The 20,406-nt window shown below is 38.4% G+C and overlaps 1 protein-coding gene across 1 annotated transcript in view; it reads left to right on the plus strand.

Annotated features, from left to right (window-relative positions):
• LOC108876017 (neurobeachin-like) overlaps nucleotides 1-20,406 on the plus strand; it is a 186,317-nt gene that overhangs the window by 31,569 nt on the left and 134,342 nt on the right. The window contains 6 exon segments of the mRNA XM_051065349.1: nucleotides 11,334-11,565; nucleotides 13,135-13,235; nucleotides 13,423-13,518; nucleotides 14,687-14,808; nucleotides 16,827-16,953; nucleotides 19,455-19,574. Coding sequence (XP_050921306.1) covers nucleotides 11,334-11,565; nucleotides 13,135-13,235; nucleotides 13,423-13,518; nucleotides 14,687-14,808; nucleotides 16,827-16,953; nucleotides 19,455-19,574 — 798 coding nt within the window.

Consider the following 20,406-nt stretch of genomic DNA (forward strand, 5'->3'; position numbering starts at 1 on the left):
TAAAACTGTTGCTTGCGTTATAGTCATTTTGGTGAAACAACAATAAAATGTGTCAAAACAAGCTGAACTATTTCCTCTCTCCTGGTCATTTTTTCAAGCCGACCTAGTGAAATCTGACACATTTTTAAAAATTGTTCATTTAGAGAGCCAGTACTTTCACACTAGTTGGGAAATCTGCACCATCTGCTGTCTTCAAGTGCCCGTGTTGTGCTCCAATTAACCTGATTCACCCTGTTGTTTGGAGTGAAATGTAGTCGGTGGAAAATATAGTCTGCTATGACCTTGCCTTTCTTCTTGAAGCTGGTACAGTTAAGTGCTTATGAAGCTGTTGACAGAGCTAGAGCTTAGCATTTGAACACTCTTAATTTGGTCTTTATTCAAATCCAAAACCCTACTGCATCATTCTACTGCTCCTGTGACTTTTTATGTACTGCGTTGACATTTTTCCATTATCATTAACATTAATGCGTTTCCTTCCTATGCCCAGGCAGAGTCTGCCCCACATTGTTATGAGTTAAAAATGATTTTGTACACACTGAATACAGAAAAACAGCCTCATTCTGCAGATTGAGGTTATGACTATTTATGATGATCATTCAGCTTCATTTATTGTTCTAATGACTAGGATACATTTTATCTTCTTTATTTCAAAATAAGTATTGAGGTAATTAAGGTAAACATTGAAACTGCTGCTGATTTTAATTGGCGACCTGACTATGAAATAAAGTTGAGACATGAAAAAAGCAATTTACTAGCAATTTGTACTGTGAAATATAGTTTACATTAGGTTAAACTGACTGCCAGAAATAATTTCTTGTTGATTTGGTCTCCATGAATGAGATAATTAATGTTAAATTGCACATCCCAAAGCATATGTTGTGCTTGAAACAAGCTTACACAAAGTAACTTTGGTCTTTTATCACTTCCACAAATTGAAGCAATGAGTCAAATTCTTAGTGTGTCAATTTTCAGTTCACAGATACACTGCAACTATAAGCTCATATTCAGAAGGTGGGAAAACAAACTTGTCATTAAATTGACAAACAGATGTTTACAACAGATGATAAATTGATGCAATTCTTAATGAAATTAAGAGAAGGGAAGAAACACAGCATGGCTCCATTAACTGTAAAGATTTTCCAGAATCCTCAGTGATTGACTCCCCAGACTGAATCATTATGAAACACCTTTCATCTTCAGTTTCCTGGATGCTTGTTAGCCACATCTGTATGCCGCAGGCATCCAGTTCAGTGAAGCATAAACACTGTAATCTTTAAATCTTCAGCAGTCTTTCCACAAACAATACACCAGCCCTCCTAACATCTCAATCATACTCTGGTCACACAGTCTGGTCACATGCAAGGAGTGAGTCTTTAATTCAGGTCATACTCTTTTCTGGCCTGCCAGTGCTTACTGGTAGGTTTACACTAATCTCTATTCAAATGCAGTGAAACAGTCAACGCTCCTGTTTAGGTTCAGTAAATAAATGCTGTTGTGATTCTTCCCTTATAGGCACAGTGACTGTAATTGAGGGATGGTGGCATTAAACTGTTGTTGTTGTTTGCTATATATGGTTCCTTGCATATACTACAATTGCATCTTGTTGTCCCACGTGTTTCACATTTTATCACTGAAATGATAAATGTGGTGTCAAAGCCATGAGGAAACGAGTGTTGGCGAATTTGTTACACTGCTCAACCAATATCAGACATATGGATGTCAAATATAGACTTACTGTGGATCAACACTTTGACTGTACATGGCAGGGGATATATTCAGACATTCAGACATACCAGGTGGCTGCTGTCTGGTAGCTGTTAGACTGAGCTTAATTTTTACTGAAGGAGAGTAGACTCCAGGTGTCACATGGAAAGCAGTGGGCATTATGCAGTCTGAGTCCTCTCACCTGTCAAGGTAGGGTGACTCAATCATGTGCTGTACCCTCAATTATGATGTGCACATCTGTTTTACAGTCTGTAGCAAGTTGAGAAAAGTTTGGTTCTAACTTCTATCTGATGCTAATTTTTGTGTTCACTGGTTGATTTGCAACAGATTCGGACTGTGTTACATATTGTTGTAACATGAAATCAGAGATGAACTTCTATGCAAGATCCCTGTGCTAATATTTTTTCCTTAGTTGAATAGATGCGGTTTTCACACGGTTGCGTGATGGTTACAATGCATATGCAGTATGTATCCGGATTAAATAGAAAATTTGGATGTGTTCCACTCTCTCAAGCATGGCAGGAGCAAGATATGGTCCTGTGTTTCTGCACTTCAGAGACTGTCATATCTATTGCGAGTCCAGCTCTTACTGCGTCTCTCTTTCCACTCTATCTCATCTTTATTTCATTACATGAAACACAAATTAAATGCAAATTTGCATAACCATAATAAGGACAGTATTGCTAAAGAGGTCTCTCTCTCTCTCTCTCTCTCTCTCTCTCTCTCTCTCTTTCTCTTTCTCTTTCTCTTTCTCTCTCTCTCTCTCTCTCTCACACTCTCACACTCTCACATGCTCTCTTCCTGTTTGCATGATAACATACAGTAGGGTACATAGTAGTGGTACTACTATGTACCCTACATGGGCAAGTGTGAAACTCTTGCCCATCATGAGAGCACACCTAGTTCATGTGTGGCCAGGAAGCACCTTGAACTTGTTGCAAATAGTCTGCAGTGCAGGTGTCAAGTATGTTTGATCTCATTGTAGCCAAAAATGTGTTGCACTTGTAGTTGGAGACAAGTCAGAGATCTGAGTTGTCTTCTCATTGAAGCAATATTCAGTGAGAAGGCTAGGAGGCAGCTGACTAATACACACAGTGACTGTATGTGTGGTTTTGTCATCACCGTCATTCACACTAGTCACAGTCTCTCCAAGTGGAATCATTTTGTATACCATCAGTACACCTTTTCTGACATTAGTTGAGTAAATTGCGCACCCCACATCAACATGGCTGATTGTTCCTTTCTCCTTCTCCCTCTCTGTATCTGTTTCTCTTTGTGTGTGTTCTCCAGACAATTATTGACTTTTAAAGAGAAAATGAATTTTTTTTTCCACTTACAGTCAGTCCGCAGCTCTGTGCTTAACTCATCAGCGGAGCAGAGTGGATACATAGGGCTTTTGAAGTGTGGTCATTAGCATGGTTCGGCATTGATGTGAAGCCCATTCATCAAACTAAATGGAACCACAGAAGCAATAAGCTCATTTGTTACATATTTGACACTCCCCTCTCCAGTGTTCCACACCCCTCTCTCTTAAATGGCTTGACCTTTATTTTGGTGACATTTTTAAAGTAAAGAAAGATTGGTTCTGGCTAGGCTTCCAGCTCAACTCTTTAGAAGAAGTAGTAGTTCCCTGGAGTGGCAGTGCCATTTTGTCCCAATGCATGCTATTGTTTGCATAATATTTTCATACATCTATCTTTTCAAGTCATTCATTTTAGCATTTACACATTGAGGAAGAGACTGGGGCTAAATGCTAATGATTGTCAGGTTAGCACTTGGGCTTGGGTAGGCAGACACTCCTGTCGATTCTATGACTGAGATAACTACATATGCTTACACAACAAGCACAGTTTTGTGGAATTTACTTTTCTTGTCTTCATGCATGCAGTTCCTCTGTATAAATTGTTCTCAAAATTAGTTTGATAGTATTGTATAATAACTCTAATCAATTAGATGGTTGTCAAAATCACTCCTACATATGGTTATTACCACCAGTAATGATTTAAAGCAACAAAATATGGTTTGCTGAGCAACAGCAGCCTTAAGCAGCCATGAGTGGTAAATGATTCTGTTGGGCTTCGAATCCAAGCAGTTAAGTGGTTTTCATGTACTTACAGACAACAAAGCTCACCAGTTGCTTGACTAGAGCTCCGACTGTGTAGACCTACTCACTGACCTGACACACGGCCAAACGGTGTACATTCCTCATTAGCCCTGACTTCCAGAGCCGGAAGTGCTGTGGCTGCACACAAACACACCAAAGTCTATTCATGATTTTGGATAGTATGAAGTTTCCTTGCTGGATATCAGCGATGAAGGCTGGTTTTTGACTTCCAACTCTTTTTAACTATCTTATAATTGGGCATTACTTTTGAACTTGACTTGCTGGGCCTGATTCTGGTATTTTAAGCCACTGACTATCACTCAGTTAGCAGGACATTGTATGTGCTCACCAATGTTACATAGTGCCAGAGCAGGTGTTCGGAGGATGGAGTGGGAATGAATGAGCCACCATTCCAAGGCCAAATATTTTATTATATTTTATTGTGTTACCTTGCCTTTTGTCAGGTGGAAAAAAAAAAAGACAGGAAACAGGGAGAGAGAGTATGGGAATGACATGCAGTAAGGGTCCGGCCGGACCGGGAGTCAATCCAGGGACCAGCTGCTCAGGGCTCTAAGGCCCATGTGGTATGTTTTTTTTTTTTTTTTTAGACGGGCAGTGAAGTGAACTGTTGTTTGAAAAGTATTCTGTACGGATATTGTGTTTTGTGTTACACTCCCTCTGGTGCTGCTAAGCACTTGGCTGCACAATGGTCAGTTCATTGTTTCCTCCTCTTCTGCATACCATGTTTTTGCATACTTTATCCCTTTGACTGCAGTTGGTTTTAAAAGTCAGCTGCAGGCTGTTCAGATTCTGTAGCTGAACTTTTTTTTTAATTGTGTTTGGTGCACTGGAGTTTACTGGGAGAACTTGGCTTCCAAGTATTGACAGTGCTTTGACTGCAATAAGCCACCAAGTTATATTGTCCTTTTGATGACATTCATTGCTTGTTTTCTTGGTTTGGTCTTGTGCTGCATTCACACAGGGCTGTTTGTTAGCAGCTCTGAACATCATATGGTGATGCTAGAAGATGAATTCACTCAACAGACACAGAGCTGTTTGTGTTCCAAATGCTTCATGAACACTTGCCTCTAGCCTTTTGGTACGAATGCAAAACAGTCCCACTGGGCAAACCTTAGATGAATGAATCTGGGCCTTTATCAAGCCAGTGCATCCCTGATTATGATGAACGTGACTAGTTTAGTGTGATTGTCGTGTCTGGTACTGTCCACTTAGAGTAGACTAGATGAATGTATCATGGAACCTGGAACCCTTCTCATTTTATTCATTTAAGAATATCAGGGAGGACATCCCTCCTCTCCACATCTGTTCCCAAGTGACTCCTTCACAGCAATGCTTGCACTTCACCAGCAGTCTTTGTAAATAGGACATCAGTTCTATTTATTTTCACCCAATTTAGTGGCCACTGTAGATTTTCCTTGGAAGCTGTCTCAAGTCCAATCTTTGCTGCCTGTCACCATGGCGACAGCCAGCCTTCAGCCCTGGCCTAATCAGAGACAGTTGAAAGTGGAGGGATTCTTGAGGGCTGTAACTCTTAATTCCCTGCCTCATACAGTAGCAATGATGCGCAAATGAAATCTTTCTAAGGAAAAAAAAAAAACATGCTTGATTGAGGCTCATAAACCCTTTGCGCTAAAAGAGAGAAACTGCAGGGGTGAAAAATTAACCTAAGCACACACCTTAATTGCTTTCACATAAACAATTTTTGTTTCTGCTGCACAGTAAAATAAATGCCTGCTTAGTGGAAGGCTATTCCCAGCACATTAAAGAATCACTATAATGGCTTAGCTTCTTTCATTTCCTCTGACACAACAAGCCCTACTTGGTTATCACTAACATCACAGCATCTCATTCTCTCTAGGTCAGCCACATCAAAGTGACTAACTTCATATAAACTTGTGAGCAGTTCAGTGAACCTCCAATGTATGAGGGTGACTGAAAGACATTATTGCTAATCTAGTTTTACTGCTGGTTTGTGAATGGTAAGGCCTTCTCTCTAAGCCTCTGTGCCGTTACAGTGAAAGGAGCCAGCTGTCACTTACTACTCTGGTGTAACCATTCTGACAGGTCTGCCAGCTTGAGCTGCATAGATACCATTTAGAGTCTAATTAAAGTGGTATTACTCTCCTGCCTCACACTGTAGTGTTTCTATAACGTTCTTCTCTGGTTTGCAAATCATGAACCCACAGCTCCACTGAGCTTCTGAGCGTCTTAATAATCCGGAGCAGATATTCTTAATTGAAATTATATGATTAGCCATAGCTGCAGGAGGCAAGTTTCCTTCTTCCGTGAGCTCCTCTCCTGGGAACTGGGAAATGGGTTAGCTTTACCTCTGTCTGCAAAACCCTGATTTAAACCAGCATATTGGCTCTTGCATGATATCATATGATTTGTTGGTTGCTGAATTTGCTTCTCTCCATTACACTGGGCTTCATCAAGACTAAGATTTTCTGGAAGCGTGTGTGTATGCGTTTGTATGCCTCTACAATTCACTGCATTCACACTGTATAGAGCCTCCATACCTCTTTGACGTTGAATTATGGTGCATTCAAAGAAATGTTAGAATAGTGGAAATAATGTGAATACTGATTAGTTGGGTGGGTGTGCAGAGACTTTGATAAATGCTTAAGCTGACACTTGACATTCTGACTGACAAAATGTCTTTTACCAGAACTGCAGCACAGGCTTCAAACACTTGTAGCACCTGAAAGACTTCAGTCAGAGCCTATTATTTTTCAATTTCTACCCTTTAGTAAGACACAGAGACAGAAAGGATCATTCTGTATGTGGAATGATTAGTTGGGAATGACATTTTATATGCTGAGCTCCTAGCCACATATAGAGATACAGAGAAATACGGCTGTCCCATATGGATGAATAAAATCTGAGGGTGTCATCATCATAACCTCAATTAACAGTTCTCCCATCCTGAGTAAATGCAGACTTGTAGGCTCTAGGGATTTTCCTTATGTAATTATTCTGTTTTATATGTTTTTTTTTTTTGTAAAAAGTTAAAAGTGAAAATCATTCATGTCATTTCATCTGTGATAATTATAATATTCTTTCTAATATTTATTCATGAATAAAGCTAAGTTTGAAATCACGGTCCAATTGCAACTGCGAACAACATACAGATTGACTGGCAGATTTATGGCAACATGGTGACCACATGTCAAGATACAGTCTGTAGTAACTCCCACAGAATACATAATATGGTTCCTCATTCTTGTATAAATACAGATCCACATATGCCATTTTTAATCAGTTTGTAGTTTTCCAAAGTTTTAATGTCCAGGGATAAGCTTAAAGGTTATAGTAAAATAAATCATATATAAATAAATTCATAGATTCAATTCCCATTGAGAAACACTGCAGGAAGTTAAACAAATAATAGCAACACCTTTACAGTATAAATCAGCACAGTAGCTCAGCAGTAAGTGTGGTATATTGTGATATTGTTAAATAAACCTTTGTTTCTTTGAATGTCCTGACTCATTTGCATCTTAATTTATAACGTGTCTCTTTCCCAGAGCAGGAGTTTTATTGTGCAGATTACTGATAGTGTTATCATTTCTGAGTTTCAGTGAGAAAGGATTTAGGAGAGGAGCTTAATCTCACCAGTACACTGAGCTGCTGTTGGGTTTAACTGTGGTAAACAGACCAAGGCTAGCAGTGTTCTATCATCGGAAACCATCAGGAGTAGAAGTCAGAGATAGGCACAAAATAAATGAGTGTACAGTCACATTCTCTCACTGTCAGTGTTTCATGCTGTTGCAGTATTTTAGATAAGTCCTGGAGAGCCAGCAGGGAGTCAGAAAGAAAATGAAACATTTAATTCCTAAGTGGAGTTTTACAGGGAGTGAAAATTCATATTGCATGTTTTGTCTGTGCCTCTTCAGGTCATTTAGCATTGGCCACTATTACAGAAACTATAATTTACTGTGTTAAATGAGACTGCAAGACACTCACTGCTTTTGCCATGGTACTTATTAGACAGTTGTATAAGGAGGTTTGGTTTAACACCTTTTAATTTCATTCAGTACGACTTGGTTAAGAAACTATTACACATACAAACTCATGGCTTTGGCAGGTAACTTTTTCAACATTTTGCATCGTTCTAGACCTAAGTTACCACATGAAAACATATTTAGATATGTTGCAAATGTAACTATAAAACATGGAAATTTCTCGATGAAGATATTGAGACTCCTCATTACTCTCTGATAGCACCATATGCAGCAATCACACCTTCAAGTTATCATTGCTTTTACAATCTAGTGCACCTGTTTTTGTGCTATTTGTGGCATTCTTTTGTGGTGATATCTCAGCTCCTATCAGATTGGATGGGCACAGTCAGAGGTTCAGTCTTCGGGTCTCTACACAGATTTTCAAACAGGTTCACCCACAGACCTCGGCCAGTGCCTGGGTCACTAGACATTCAGACTCTTGTCATGCAGCCACTGCAGGACTGTGCTATTGGTTATGCTACTACCATCATCTTCTTTGTTGGAACTGTAGTGTTAGAGAAATTGTTGTCTTTCAGGCAGGTTCTCCATTTCTGCAGAGGAACTCTGAGAGTGGCCATTTGGTTCTAATGAAGCTCAACCAAGCTGTTCTGGTCAATCCACAATTTTTTTTATACCTTTTCCAAGATTTATGCCATAACAGAGTTATCTCAAAAGTCCTGTTGACAGGTCTTTTGACTTTATTGTTATGGTTTTGTCAGATCTGCCCTGGTTAGGGGCTTTCATGTACAATTAATTAAATTTCAGAATATACAATATATGTAGATTGGGCATATCAAAACATCTTTAGGGACTGCTTTCGGGCATTTTCCTTTTATCAGGTAGGTCATCGTAGAATTACGGAGAGGAAATGATGAGAAGAGAGGGCTGTATGACGTGCAACAAAATTCCCAGACTGAAACTGAACTGGGGACATTGTGATCACAGTTACGCGTCCTCACCACTTGGCACCACAGTGCTCCCACACATTTTTAAAAATGCCTTTTTTAGGATAGTCTATAATGCAACCAAAGTACTTAGTTATGTAGCATTTGTATCTTGTTAGAATTAATTGATTTAGTTATGGGATGTGTTAATGGAGCATGATGAATTTTAGTTTAGAGGTTGTTTTTGCTATGGAGCAGCTATGCAATCATGTTTGTACTATTGTAATATAAGTAGACTGCAGCAGTCTGTTGCTGTATACAAAGAATTTGGTCATTTACTTCTTAACATTGATTATGGGGTTTACATCACTGAAATTAAGTGGTATTCAAACTCTGCATTGATTTACTGTGTAGAATTTTTGTATGGCTCACAGAAGCTCTGCTCTTGACGTGTTAAGTGTGTACTCAGTGATTTCATGTCTTTATTTACCTCTTGTGGCATAATGGGTGAAAATTATTCAGTGGATCTGAATCTGCAATTACACCACTTCTCAGGATTGTGGCGTGTCTGTGAATAGTGTGATTAATGGCAATGGCACTGAACAATGATGAGGTTTAGTCTAGACCTCATGGCTCTCTCCCCTCCTTGCAGGCAATATTGGGTGATATGTATCATGATGACTGCAACAGGAGAGCCTTTTGTCCAATGATAATAACTTAGTCTTAGACAAACAACCTTTGACAGCCTCTGGATCCATAAAAAGTCCCTTCCTCATTATCAATTGATATATTGGTATCCTTGATGCCACAGAGGCTACTAAGTAATAACCATATAAACACATTGTGGTTGTGGGGAACCACACTGTAAGGAGAGACAAACAATGTTGTTTCTGTTAATTCATGAAATCGCCACAGTTTTCTTGTCTTTAGCACCTTGAGCTGGATGTCTTCATCATGACATTAAACTCAGTATGACTGACTTTTTCTCCTCTGCACTTCATAGTGCTGCACTTCAGGTAGTTGAAGTTATTCATCTTTGATAGCCAGACATTTGCACCTTCACTGGAATTTATAAATTATCTTAAAGCAGAGGGGAACCTGACAGGTGCTGTATAGGCTCCATTATAAGGTTTTTTATCAGAAACAGCATTTCATAAGGTTAGTATACTGCCAGGTATGCTTGATTTTGTTCGATGTGATTGAATGAGTGCGTGATGGCATTAGGCAGGTGGTAGGAGAAGCAGGCAGTTTGGCATTGAAGACTGTCTGCTAACCGATAACGCGCTTTCCACCAGTCTGTTAATTTTCCATACCAGTTAGCATAGTGACTATATTTAGAAGACAGACCTGTTGCAGCTTGCTCGGCTTTATAGGAGTCGTCTGCACATTTTGGCCATTGAGCTGATTCAGGCTGCACATTACCCTCACCCCATGAGTTTTCAAGCTGTGAATTCCTGTTATCAGTTGGTGCCTCACTGAACAATGTCTCTGCTCTCTGTGCTCATTGATGAAGATGTCTGGTTTTCAGGCTGAACATCTGCATTGGGCTGGTTTTCAAAATATGTAGGCAAAAGCTTTTTAATTTTCCTAGAATAAACTGCCACAATAACTAGCTGAAAATCTTCTTGGTCAAGATTTATTCTGCTTGGACATCTGCAACAGCATTTGAATATAGGGACTAAAATGTGTCACAGCTATGTTAATATGAGTAATTCTTTGCATTAGTGCAGCATTTCATCTTGGTTAAATGCACATTGATATATTTTAGACTTGAGAGAGATTAAAATTTTAATTTTTTTTTTATGGCGTTTTACTTTATTTCTATCTGCACAAATCCAAGCAGTCCAGTGACACACATCATTGTAATATAATTGCACCGAGATCTGATGATGATGATTGAGGTGAGGCTCGATTTATACCTCTGTGGACTAGTCTCTTTCCACTACTTTTGGCTGCTTTTGATCTCACCCAGCTATTACCTGTCAATCACAGTAATGTGTAGCGGGTATCTAGGCCCATTTTCCACCTCCTTGCTTTGATGCCCACCAGCAAGTTGTTGTCAGTGCTCTCCATATATACCATGCAATTCTTTAGAGGGCTAATTTCATGCTTGTTGGACTTGAAGAACTGCATTATTGATTGTTGTTTTCTACTTTCTTAATAGTGATTATCTTTTGTGACTCAAAAGGAGCAGTAGGGCTTTAGGGACTCCCTTTCCCTCCTCTTTTCATTAAATGCCAGGCAGTTTTATTTTCATGGGTGCTTAAATTCTGATCAAAACCTTTTAGAAGGAAAGAGATCTCCACTTTTTTCTTCCAGTGCTGGCCAGCCCTTTAACATCAGAGTAGTGACCTGGAAAATATGTGAAAGGGCCCTCTTGGTTAATTTCCCCTCAGAGAAAAAAACCTTATCAAGAACAGGGTTGAAAGCTGGGTCAAACACGCAGTGCTCAGTGTGAAAGTTTAGTTTAATCCATGTCGCTCCATGCAGGAGTATTCCATCAACAGAAGACACAATGTAATTTAAACAGCATGTAAAAGGTATAAAAATCCAATCTTGTCTTACATTCCCTTCGTGTCCCATCTCATTCTGCAGTTGGTGGGTGGTGAGTTTGATATGGAGACAAACTTCATTATTCAGGATGCGGAAAGCATCGGCTGCATGGTGGAGCTGTTGGAGCACTGTGACGTCACCTGTCAGGCTGAAATCTGGAGCATGTTCACTGCCATCCTTCGAAAAAGTGTTCGAAACCTGCAAACAAGCACTGAGGTCGGCCTCATCCAGCAGGTGCTGCTCAAAATGAGATCGGTGGAAGACATGATTGCAGGTATGATAACAGTTTGAGCAGGCCTTGTTTTCTTCTGTAGCAGTGCTACTACATGTATGTTCATTTTCAGATTGATTGTTATTATGTTAATGTCCAGCAAATACCATGTATATGGGTTATGCCCTCTTGGGTTTTGGCTTTCAGTCAGGCAACAAAACCATCTCCCCATATCTTTTAATAGATCTGCATTTTGAATCACAATAGACAAGGCAAAATTGTGATATAGATTTTTGATGGAAAAAGCTATTTTCCATCTGCAGCTCCTACTCAAGGGGAGTTCTCTATAAAAGTCATGCACCAAAGGTCTACAATAACATGATTAAAGAAAATATACTTTTGAAACTCCAAACTTTAAAAACTATTTCATTTTCTTAGTAGCGTTGTCTGTGTTGTAATGATGTCCATAAATTCATGCAAAAGGAAAATAGTGCTGAAAAAGCAGTAAAGAATGTAATAACTCCTTTCAGAGAGGCATTTGGACTATACTTTTTGCATTTGATTTATTATACACCTACTTAATCATTGTCTTTTTATTTTTGTCAGTGATTTGATTCAAACAAGTCATTTAATTCTAACACTTCCGTGAGACAACAGTTATTACAAGAAGTCACGCTGACACTTAATAATAACATACTTTTTAATTGATAGTAGGTAACGTAAGTCATTGCTTAAGAAAAATGTTACACTTTGACATAGTGGATCAATAGTATTTCATATAAATTTGATAATTACAGTTGGGATTTTTTTTGTAAAATCCTCAGGATATTGTTGACACGTTGCCATGAAATTTGACACGCATATTTGTTCATTTAGGGATTAGGAATTATCCAGAGATTAATTGCTGTATAGCGGTCACTGTGAACTTTTGTCTTACACCATCAGGTCAGAATTTCTCCTTGACCAACACTTAATTCATGAACAAGATTAAGTATAGGGTCTAAAATGAATGGTTGTTTTTCCACAAAGTATTACAGCTTGCAGCACTGTGTTTTTACACAACAGGGGTTATGAACATTGCAGACTGTGGGGACTACTAGTCAGGTTTTTATTAGTATTACTCTTTGATACAGGCCTTTCTGGAATAAGCCCCTCAAATTTATATTCGGGCCATGGTGTTTTTGTCTGTGGAGGTCAGTGTCACTTTTATATTTTATATTTTTGCTTATTTTTGATATTTTGCACTGTGGAAATTACATCCATACCATGTATAACTTGTAAATTATGTTTCAGCTGATGAAATCTGAATGCATTTTCCCTGCATTGTTACTTTGCCTAAGTTAAATAATTTAGCATGTAGACATCACTTTGATTTAGAAGTCAGTTTCTGTTAGAAATATAATGGAATTTCACAGACAATGAATTCAGTGAGAATGAAGGTAAACTAAAGAAAAACAGTTTTTATTATCTCAGGAGTTGATGCATATGAATACTTCTCATCATAAAGACCTCCTCTGCAGTGTGGATGAATTATAATGTCTGTAAAATGCGTCTGCATTTGACAATTATCGTCTCTTTCCTCTTTCTCCTCTTGTTTATGTGTTTGTGTGTTTGGTGATCTGTGTACGTTAGACTTGTTAGTGGACATGTTGGGAGTGCTAGCCAGCTACAGCATCACTGTGACAGAACTGAAGTTGTTCTTCAGCATGCTACGAGGGGAAGGAGGCCTCTGGGTAAGTGATAGCAGGGCCCGGATACAGTGAGTTGGACAGAAGTGAGAGTTGGTTTGACACTGTCACTTGAGTTGCCCCCAGAGAGCCATCACACTGATCTGTTTGGGGCTTGTTCTGTAACTGACTAACTGCAGAATGAGTGAATGTGTTTTTTTTGTTTTTTTTTTTGTCTTTACTCCCTGTGCAGCCGAAGCATGCTGTCAAAATGTTGTCAGTGCTGAATCAGATGCCCCAGAGACATGGTCCAGATGCCTTCTTCAACTTTCCTGGTCGCAGTGCAGCAGTAAGATTTCACATACTTTCATTCTGCATTCAGTTTTAAAATGGGATGTATTTATGTGTTTTTATGGAGCCCTGCAGGCTATTCAGGTAAAACAACTGATAATTTGAGATAATAATGAACGACTTGATGATTCATAGTAATTAAAAACCAAACAATCTCTTATACTGTACAGTAATGGATTATGCATGCTGTTGTGTTTAGTGTTTCCCTCTGATACGTGCTGAGCTTTACAAAGTTATATGTCATGAACCTGTAGTTTTCTGTGTTTTATTGCAACTATATATATATATATATATATATATATATATATATATATATATATAGTAACAGTACAGATGATTTAAGGGGTTTATGGATGAGTGAGTAACCTATCCTCTGTTAGATTGACTAAATTTAATGAGCTGATAGTTAATCTTGGGAGCTGACATATTGAGAGAAACCAGAGACATAGCAAGTAACGAGAGATTGGAAGCTTGTGACATGCACTTTCTACAGAGCTGAACATACTATTCATTATCTTTGCAACTTTTTGCCATCATACCTATGTTGATTAAAGTTAGTAAATGAGTTATCACAGTGATTAAACCACTGACTCAACTTAATCTGTTTCTTCATTAATTTTTAAAGGATTGTATTAAATAACTCTTTCCAAAATCTTATAGATTAATATCAACTTTACTGAGATGCAAATGGGGCTAGAATCATGGCTGGATTTATTTCAAAGAGGTGGGAGACTTGCCATCATGAAATATTCGACATGCGCAAGAATTATAATGCAGTCAGTTGACCAGTAATGTTTTGAAGGACACCACACATTTTCAATGTCCTGTCTTATTTGATTTTATAAAATGATTAATAAATTAGAAGATACATATTTGTGTGACCTAAGGAAATATTTTTATATATTTGCGTTAAATATTTTTTAGTAAGTATTAAGCACAAAAATAGATTGAGAAAGTTTTAGATTTCAGATTATACTTTCATAGTCAGTTGGTCACTAATGCTAAACACCTTAGTTTTGTGTTTGAACTCAAGTTTGTTTCTACATAGTGTAGTTTAATTTTACATTAACTCACACTAGTAGAGGGACAGAACAATTTTTTTAAAAAACAATTGCTTCTCATTGTGTATGATTGTGTCCATCTCTTTTTTCTCTTTTTAATTTCAGGCCATTGCTTTACCTCCTATTGCCAAGTGGCCTTATCAGAATGGGTTTACGTTCAGCACCTGGTTCAGAATGGATCCCTTAAATAACATCAATGTTGACAAGGACAAACCATATCTCTATTGGTAGGTACACAGTTAACATACATTTGTGCTCCATGTTTCCTGTGTCCTCAGGACACTCCAGGCTCTCTCACAGGCGCTGTAAGTCGACATTATAACACCAAAGAGAAGAAAATTACACTTTCTTGGTTTTCATCAATCTAATTGCTTTAGCTTTGTATTAGAAATCATTTGCTCTCAGCAGAGACCTATAAAGCTACCAGCGGCTTTATTGGCAAAGCAATATGCTGTCTGATACTCTGTGACCTACAGTGATTTTCCCATCTAAGCAGATTATGACTGGAACTTGTTTTTCAAGGTTAAAGTAGTTTTACAGACGCTATTTTTCACACACAGGAAACACTTATGTAATGTGGTTTGTGAAAGGGCTTCATTTTTTCCAGATAATGTTCATGAATTATAATAGAGAAAGAGGGAATTAGGTGAGATTATTGAGATTAAAACCCATGGAAGCATGAACTACAATGACTGGTACTGGCTGTTACAGAGGTAGACTGCTGCAGTGGGAGGCACTGTGGAGGTATTAATTTAGATTTGAATATCTGCCACATAAGGCTCACATACCAGCTCTTGCAGGGGCTTGTGGGTAATTAGTGCTAAAATCAATAACACACAGTGATGTTCAGCTGCTGTTCTGTCTGTTTATGACAGGAGCTTGGGGAAAAAAATCACAGAGTACAATGGGATGTATAAAAGAATTGTGGGAGGGAACGAAAGAGAGAGTGGGTAATAAAGATGAAAGGTAGAGATGGCTGACGGGGAGGACTGTTCACACTAATTGGTCAGAAATAACAGTTAGTTCACTGTTTATCATCAGCTGACTGCCATTGCTTTACCTGGATCACACAGTCTGAATGAAACAATCTACTCACCTTGGAAGGACTTGTTCTGTGTTTCTCTGATGTGTAACATCAAAAAGAAAAAAAAAGACGTATTGGCTAAGCGAAGTTGTTGGTATTCATGTGGCAGCAATTCCTTACTGACAGTGTCACAAAAAAGGTGAGATATGCCAAGCTAATCCTGTTTATGCATTGCTCCGAGGGCCTCATAGCTCAGTGGCCGGGCATGTAGACAACAAAAAAAGAATTGTATCTTCAGAGGCGGACCAAGGTTGCTGCTTTTCACCTGATGTGTAATCACAGGCAGGCTTGTCCACTGTAGCGTCTTGGCTGGCTGAGTGGTAGCTAGGTGTGGGGCCCTATATCTCTCCGGCCCTGCAAGCAACCCACAATATACAAGCCTATGCTCTTTATCGGCCTTGACAAAGAGGTCTGTTTGTTTTAGATGATCCCAGTGGGTGGGTGGGGGGGCTTTAAAGGAGGGAGACTGCTATAGACCCAAAGACTGTAGGAGTGTAGTGTATACATGTCAGCACTGAAATAGATGTTTGGCTCAAACGGGGGAAAGAACAGAGACTAGTGTGGTATTTCAAGATTGTTTGTGTGTGTGCAGTGTGAAGGCTGTGCAGGATCTGCTCATATTGTATACAGGCAGCATTTTCTCAGTGCTGACATTATATATATATTATCTGTGGGGTCAAGATGATCAGAGTGGAGGGATCAGACACCGGCAACATCACTAATATGTGCTCATCAACTAAGTGTTATTTGCCTTTTGTAGGTATTTCCATGCCTGCAAAATTTGTAACGGCTGCAGTCTCACCTCAGTTCCTGTTCTCACTGGTTGAGTGCAATATCATAATTCTCCTAAGAATCTTAAGAGTTACATGTCAAGTACTCCTGCAAATTGCTTTATGTCTGCATAGCACAAGGCATTCAAAAATGATGTTGACCTCAATGTTGTTATGCAGAAGAAAGCCACTACTGCACTTTAGTTATTGGTTTGTAAGATATGTGCAGTATGTTAAGGAGGAAAAACTTAAAAGCACAAAAAGTTGGTAGTCAAACACCTTCCACCTCAGTTGGGATGAAATATATTTTATCCTGCTTGTTGATAAATGAATTATGTTTACCCTGTCAAGTGTGCAGCTCATGATATATACTGTACATGTCTGTTTACAGCTTTCGCACCAGCAAGGGCATTGGCTACTCTGCACATTTTGTTGGTAACTGCTTGATCGTGACATCACTCAAGTCTAAAGGAAAAGGTTTCCAGCATTGTGTGAAATATGATTTTCAGCCCAGGAAGGTAAGACCAGTTTAAGTTTTCAATCATGTGTTCCAGCTATTATACAACAAATGATTTAGAGCCATATAATTTATGGAAAACACATTTATTCTCAGGAGGAGTTATGTTAGTATAAAAATATTTTTTGAAGCCATATGAATTGAAATAGCGGAAACTCCAGACACACATAATAGTCTACTATAAATACAAGTAAACCACATCAAAACATGAATTACACTATACAGACTACTTAATGCCAGAATTGCATTTAATTGTGACCTGAGAGATAAAGGCTTAACAGATATTGCACTGCTCTTTTAAAACACCCACCCACTTTTGGCTACACGTATCCCTGACTCCCTACCCACCACCTGTTCTTTTATTGGCATTAGAAAGTTGCATGTCTACACATAGACCTGAAGTGTTTAAGACCCCCAGAGGAGTCTTACATGTGTAATTGGATGTAAATGTAGATGAGAAAATGAAACTTAATTTAGCGTGGAATGTCAGAGTAGCATACCTGTCCCTGTAGAGAAGGAAAACTGGCTCAAAGCATGTGTCAAACAATTAGAGCCTTCACAAAACACCTGGGAACAACTACTCATCCCTCTCCCACTGCCACAGTGCAGGTATCGTTTGGTCGAAGCTCTTAGAAGATAAAACATGTTGAATTAAGTTTTTAATTGATTTTGGGTTCAGACATGTGCGGATAAGTGCCTTTCTAAATTATCTCCGGGCAGCTTGCACTCTCCCCCTCAGCCATGAATCCTCTTTTAAGTGTCCTTACCTTTGTGTGCAGACAGCTGTAATTCCATTAGACTGCTCACAGTGCCCTTCCTTGGTAAAACCAATAAATAGTGGGCACATAGTCACATAGGAGATGGACAGCGTTTTGCTTACTGCTGTGAGAGTCTTTTCCTTGATTGTTTGAGTGTTTTGAGTCACTGTGTTCTGTGGTGCCAGTTTTCATCCATATAGTGGCAAATTATTTAAGCGAATACTTTTTTTTCTCATGAAGTCTTTGAAATAAAAGTTGTAGACAGCTTAGACCATCTGAATGGCTGCAAGGTTTTTACCTTTTTGAACATTTAGGAAACAATGTCCTGAGAAAATCTTCTCTGCTCAGGCCTATCTGTCATTGTCAGCAAACTTCTTGGCTGTCCATACATCGGTTAGCTTTACTCAGCTGCTTTAGAATATTGTACTTAACGTTGCTTTTTTATGGCTTCTAATGCTAATGTGAAGACAGTATGACAGGAACCCTGGGGTATTCATTTGTTTGTTGTTATTAAAATGAATTTTATACACAATGAAAAGCTGTCACGTACAATGAGTAATTATGTCTTTTAATATCAAAGATAACTGTATTGATATTTTGCCCTCTGATTCTCTTCATCTACGACAAGATCTCACTTTATTTTCTGAGGCAGTCCAGCACAATGGTTTCTGTCACTTTGTAGTGTTCCTTTAAGCACCAAGTTTTTAAGGCAGAATCATGAAGTTTGGACTTGGGGCTAAACTGAGCCCTTCATTTTCAACTTTACAGTTCAAAGATGCAAAAATGATCTGAGTAAGGAGAAATATTTGGACAGACCTTCAATGTTAAATCAAAAGAACTGACATCAGTACTCTTACCGCTGTATCAGCAACACAGAATGTGAGATAAATCCTTGGATAAAAGCACATAACATGGAGAAATAAAATGCATCTCCAAAGTGTACTGAGTGAATGAATAATATATCTACAGGTTTTGTGTTAGAAAATATGAGCAAGGCGTTTTAAGTTCAAAACTGAAAGTTTGAAACTTTTATTACTTTATATACACTACTTAAAATACAGTTTGTTCCACTTTATTGACTTGGGGAGTGGTATGACAAATAAAAAGTGGAAATAAAATTAATAAAATATGGGAGAACTGTTGACAGCAAATTACAATGTATGTGATATTTGTATTTATTTTTTTAGTTCAGGAATAATTGTAGTAGGATATGTTTTCTCAGGTTTTTCAACTTGATGAATAAGTCACAGTTTACATGTTCACATGTTAATACATATTACCTCAGGAAGGACTTGAAATTTTAAAGAAATATTCAAATAAATTGTTCTCCTTTGTTAACATACAGTTGTTTAGAGATCAGTGTTGCTTTAATGTGATTTTTGTACCCACATGACATCTTCTAAAGTCACCTCTGGCTATAGTTAGTGTTTCATTCCTGAATTTGCCAGCGTCTGATGTGGCTTTGTGCACAGTGAAAAATGAGCGCCTCCTCTTACCCTTTCCTCTAATCTATTATTCATCTTCCAGTGCATATTTCAAAACTTCAGGTAGTAAACCTCATGGCCATGGCTCTCTAGTAACTTTGAGGTTCATCTGAATTTCTTGGTTTTAAAAAGAATTGTTGGATTTATAATCCAAACCCCATTGTGGTTTTTAACTTTTAGTTAAATGTAAAGATGTTCCTTAAAAGGAAAGATAATGATCCTCTTTATAAGTGACCTATTTAATCTTTTCTCATCCTCAGTGGTACATGATCAGTATAGTTCACATCTACAGCCGCTGGAGAAACAGTGAAATCAGATGCTACGTTAATGGACAGCTTGTTTCTTACGGAGACATGGCGTGGCACGTCAACACAAATGATGTAAGCAGATCTCTCCTTATTCCTCCACACTCATCACACTCGTGTCATCTTTGTTCCCTGGTTTATTGGCACAGGACTGACTGAGGCTGCCATATTGACGTTTTGAATGGCTGGGAATTGTGAGGGGAAAAAAAAAAAACCATACATCTTCAATAGTGCTCGTTGAGCAAAACAAGTTTTACCATATCATCATGGATTTCTCCCAGAAATGTGACTGGCATTTCAGTCTTAATTTGAATATCCATTTTTCACAGAACTGTGCTGCACTAGAGGGTGCAAGATTGAATATGAAACATTCAGAGAGTAGATTTATGTATAGAGTAAAAAATGGTTCAGAGTAGCTGGTGTATATACAGTATGTGTGCAGATATAATAAATATCTTTCTTAAATATTTTTAGACCGTGTTGTGTTGAAATTGTATGACAACAGTAGGAGTGATGGTGTAACAGCATGTTATTTGCATGTTTAAATGACTGAGCCAAATGAAAGCTGTTGTCACACATGGCTCTTTGGGACAGATTTAAAAAGCAATTTGCACTGGCACAGATGAGACACATTTCCAAAGGTGTGCCTCATACTGTAGCTGCATATTCAAGGGAGGGTGGTACAAATCACAGGTTTAGATAAGTGTGCTTCATGAAATACTCCACCACATTAACTAAAGTTGACTTAATTTTTAATGGATAGTTTTTATGGAGGTTTTTTTCACATACCCAAAGAGAAAATTCAGCATAAAGTTGCACTGTTCTGATGAGGAGGATTTTTTCCTGTGATGGCTGCAGAAACAGCTGTATCACAAAGATACTAGACATCATCAAGATGTAAAGACTG

The sequence above is a fragment of the Lates calcarifer genome, linkage group LG21 (genome assembly GCF_001640805.2).
Source record: "Lates calcarifer isolate ASB-BC8 linkage group LG21, TLL_Latcal_v3, whole genome shotgun sequence".
NCBI classification, from domain to species: Eukaryota; Metazoa; Chordata; class Actinopteri; family Centropomidae; genus Lates; species Lates calcarifer.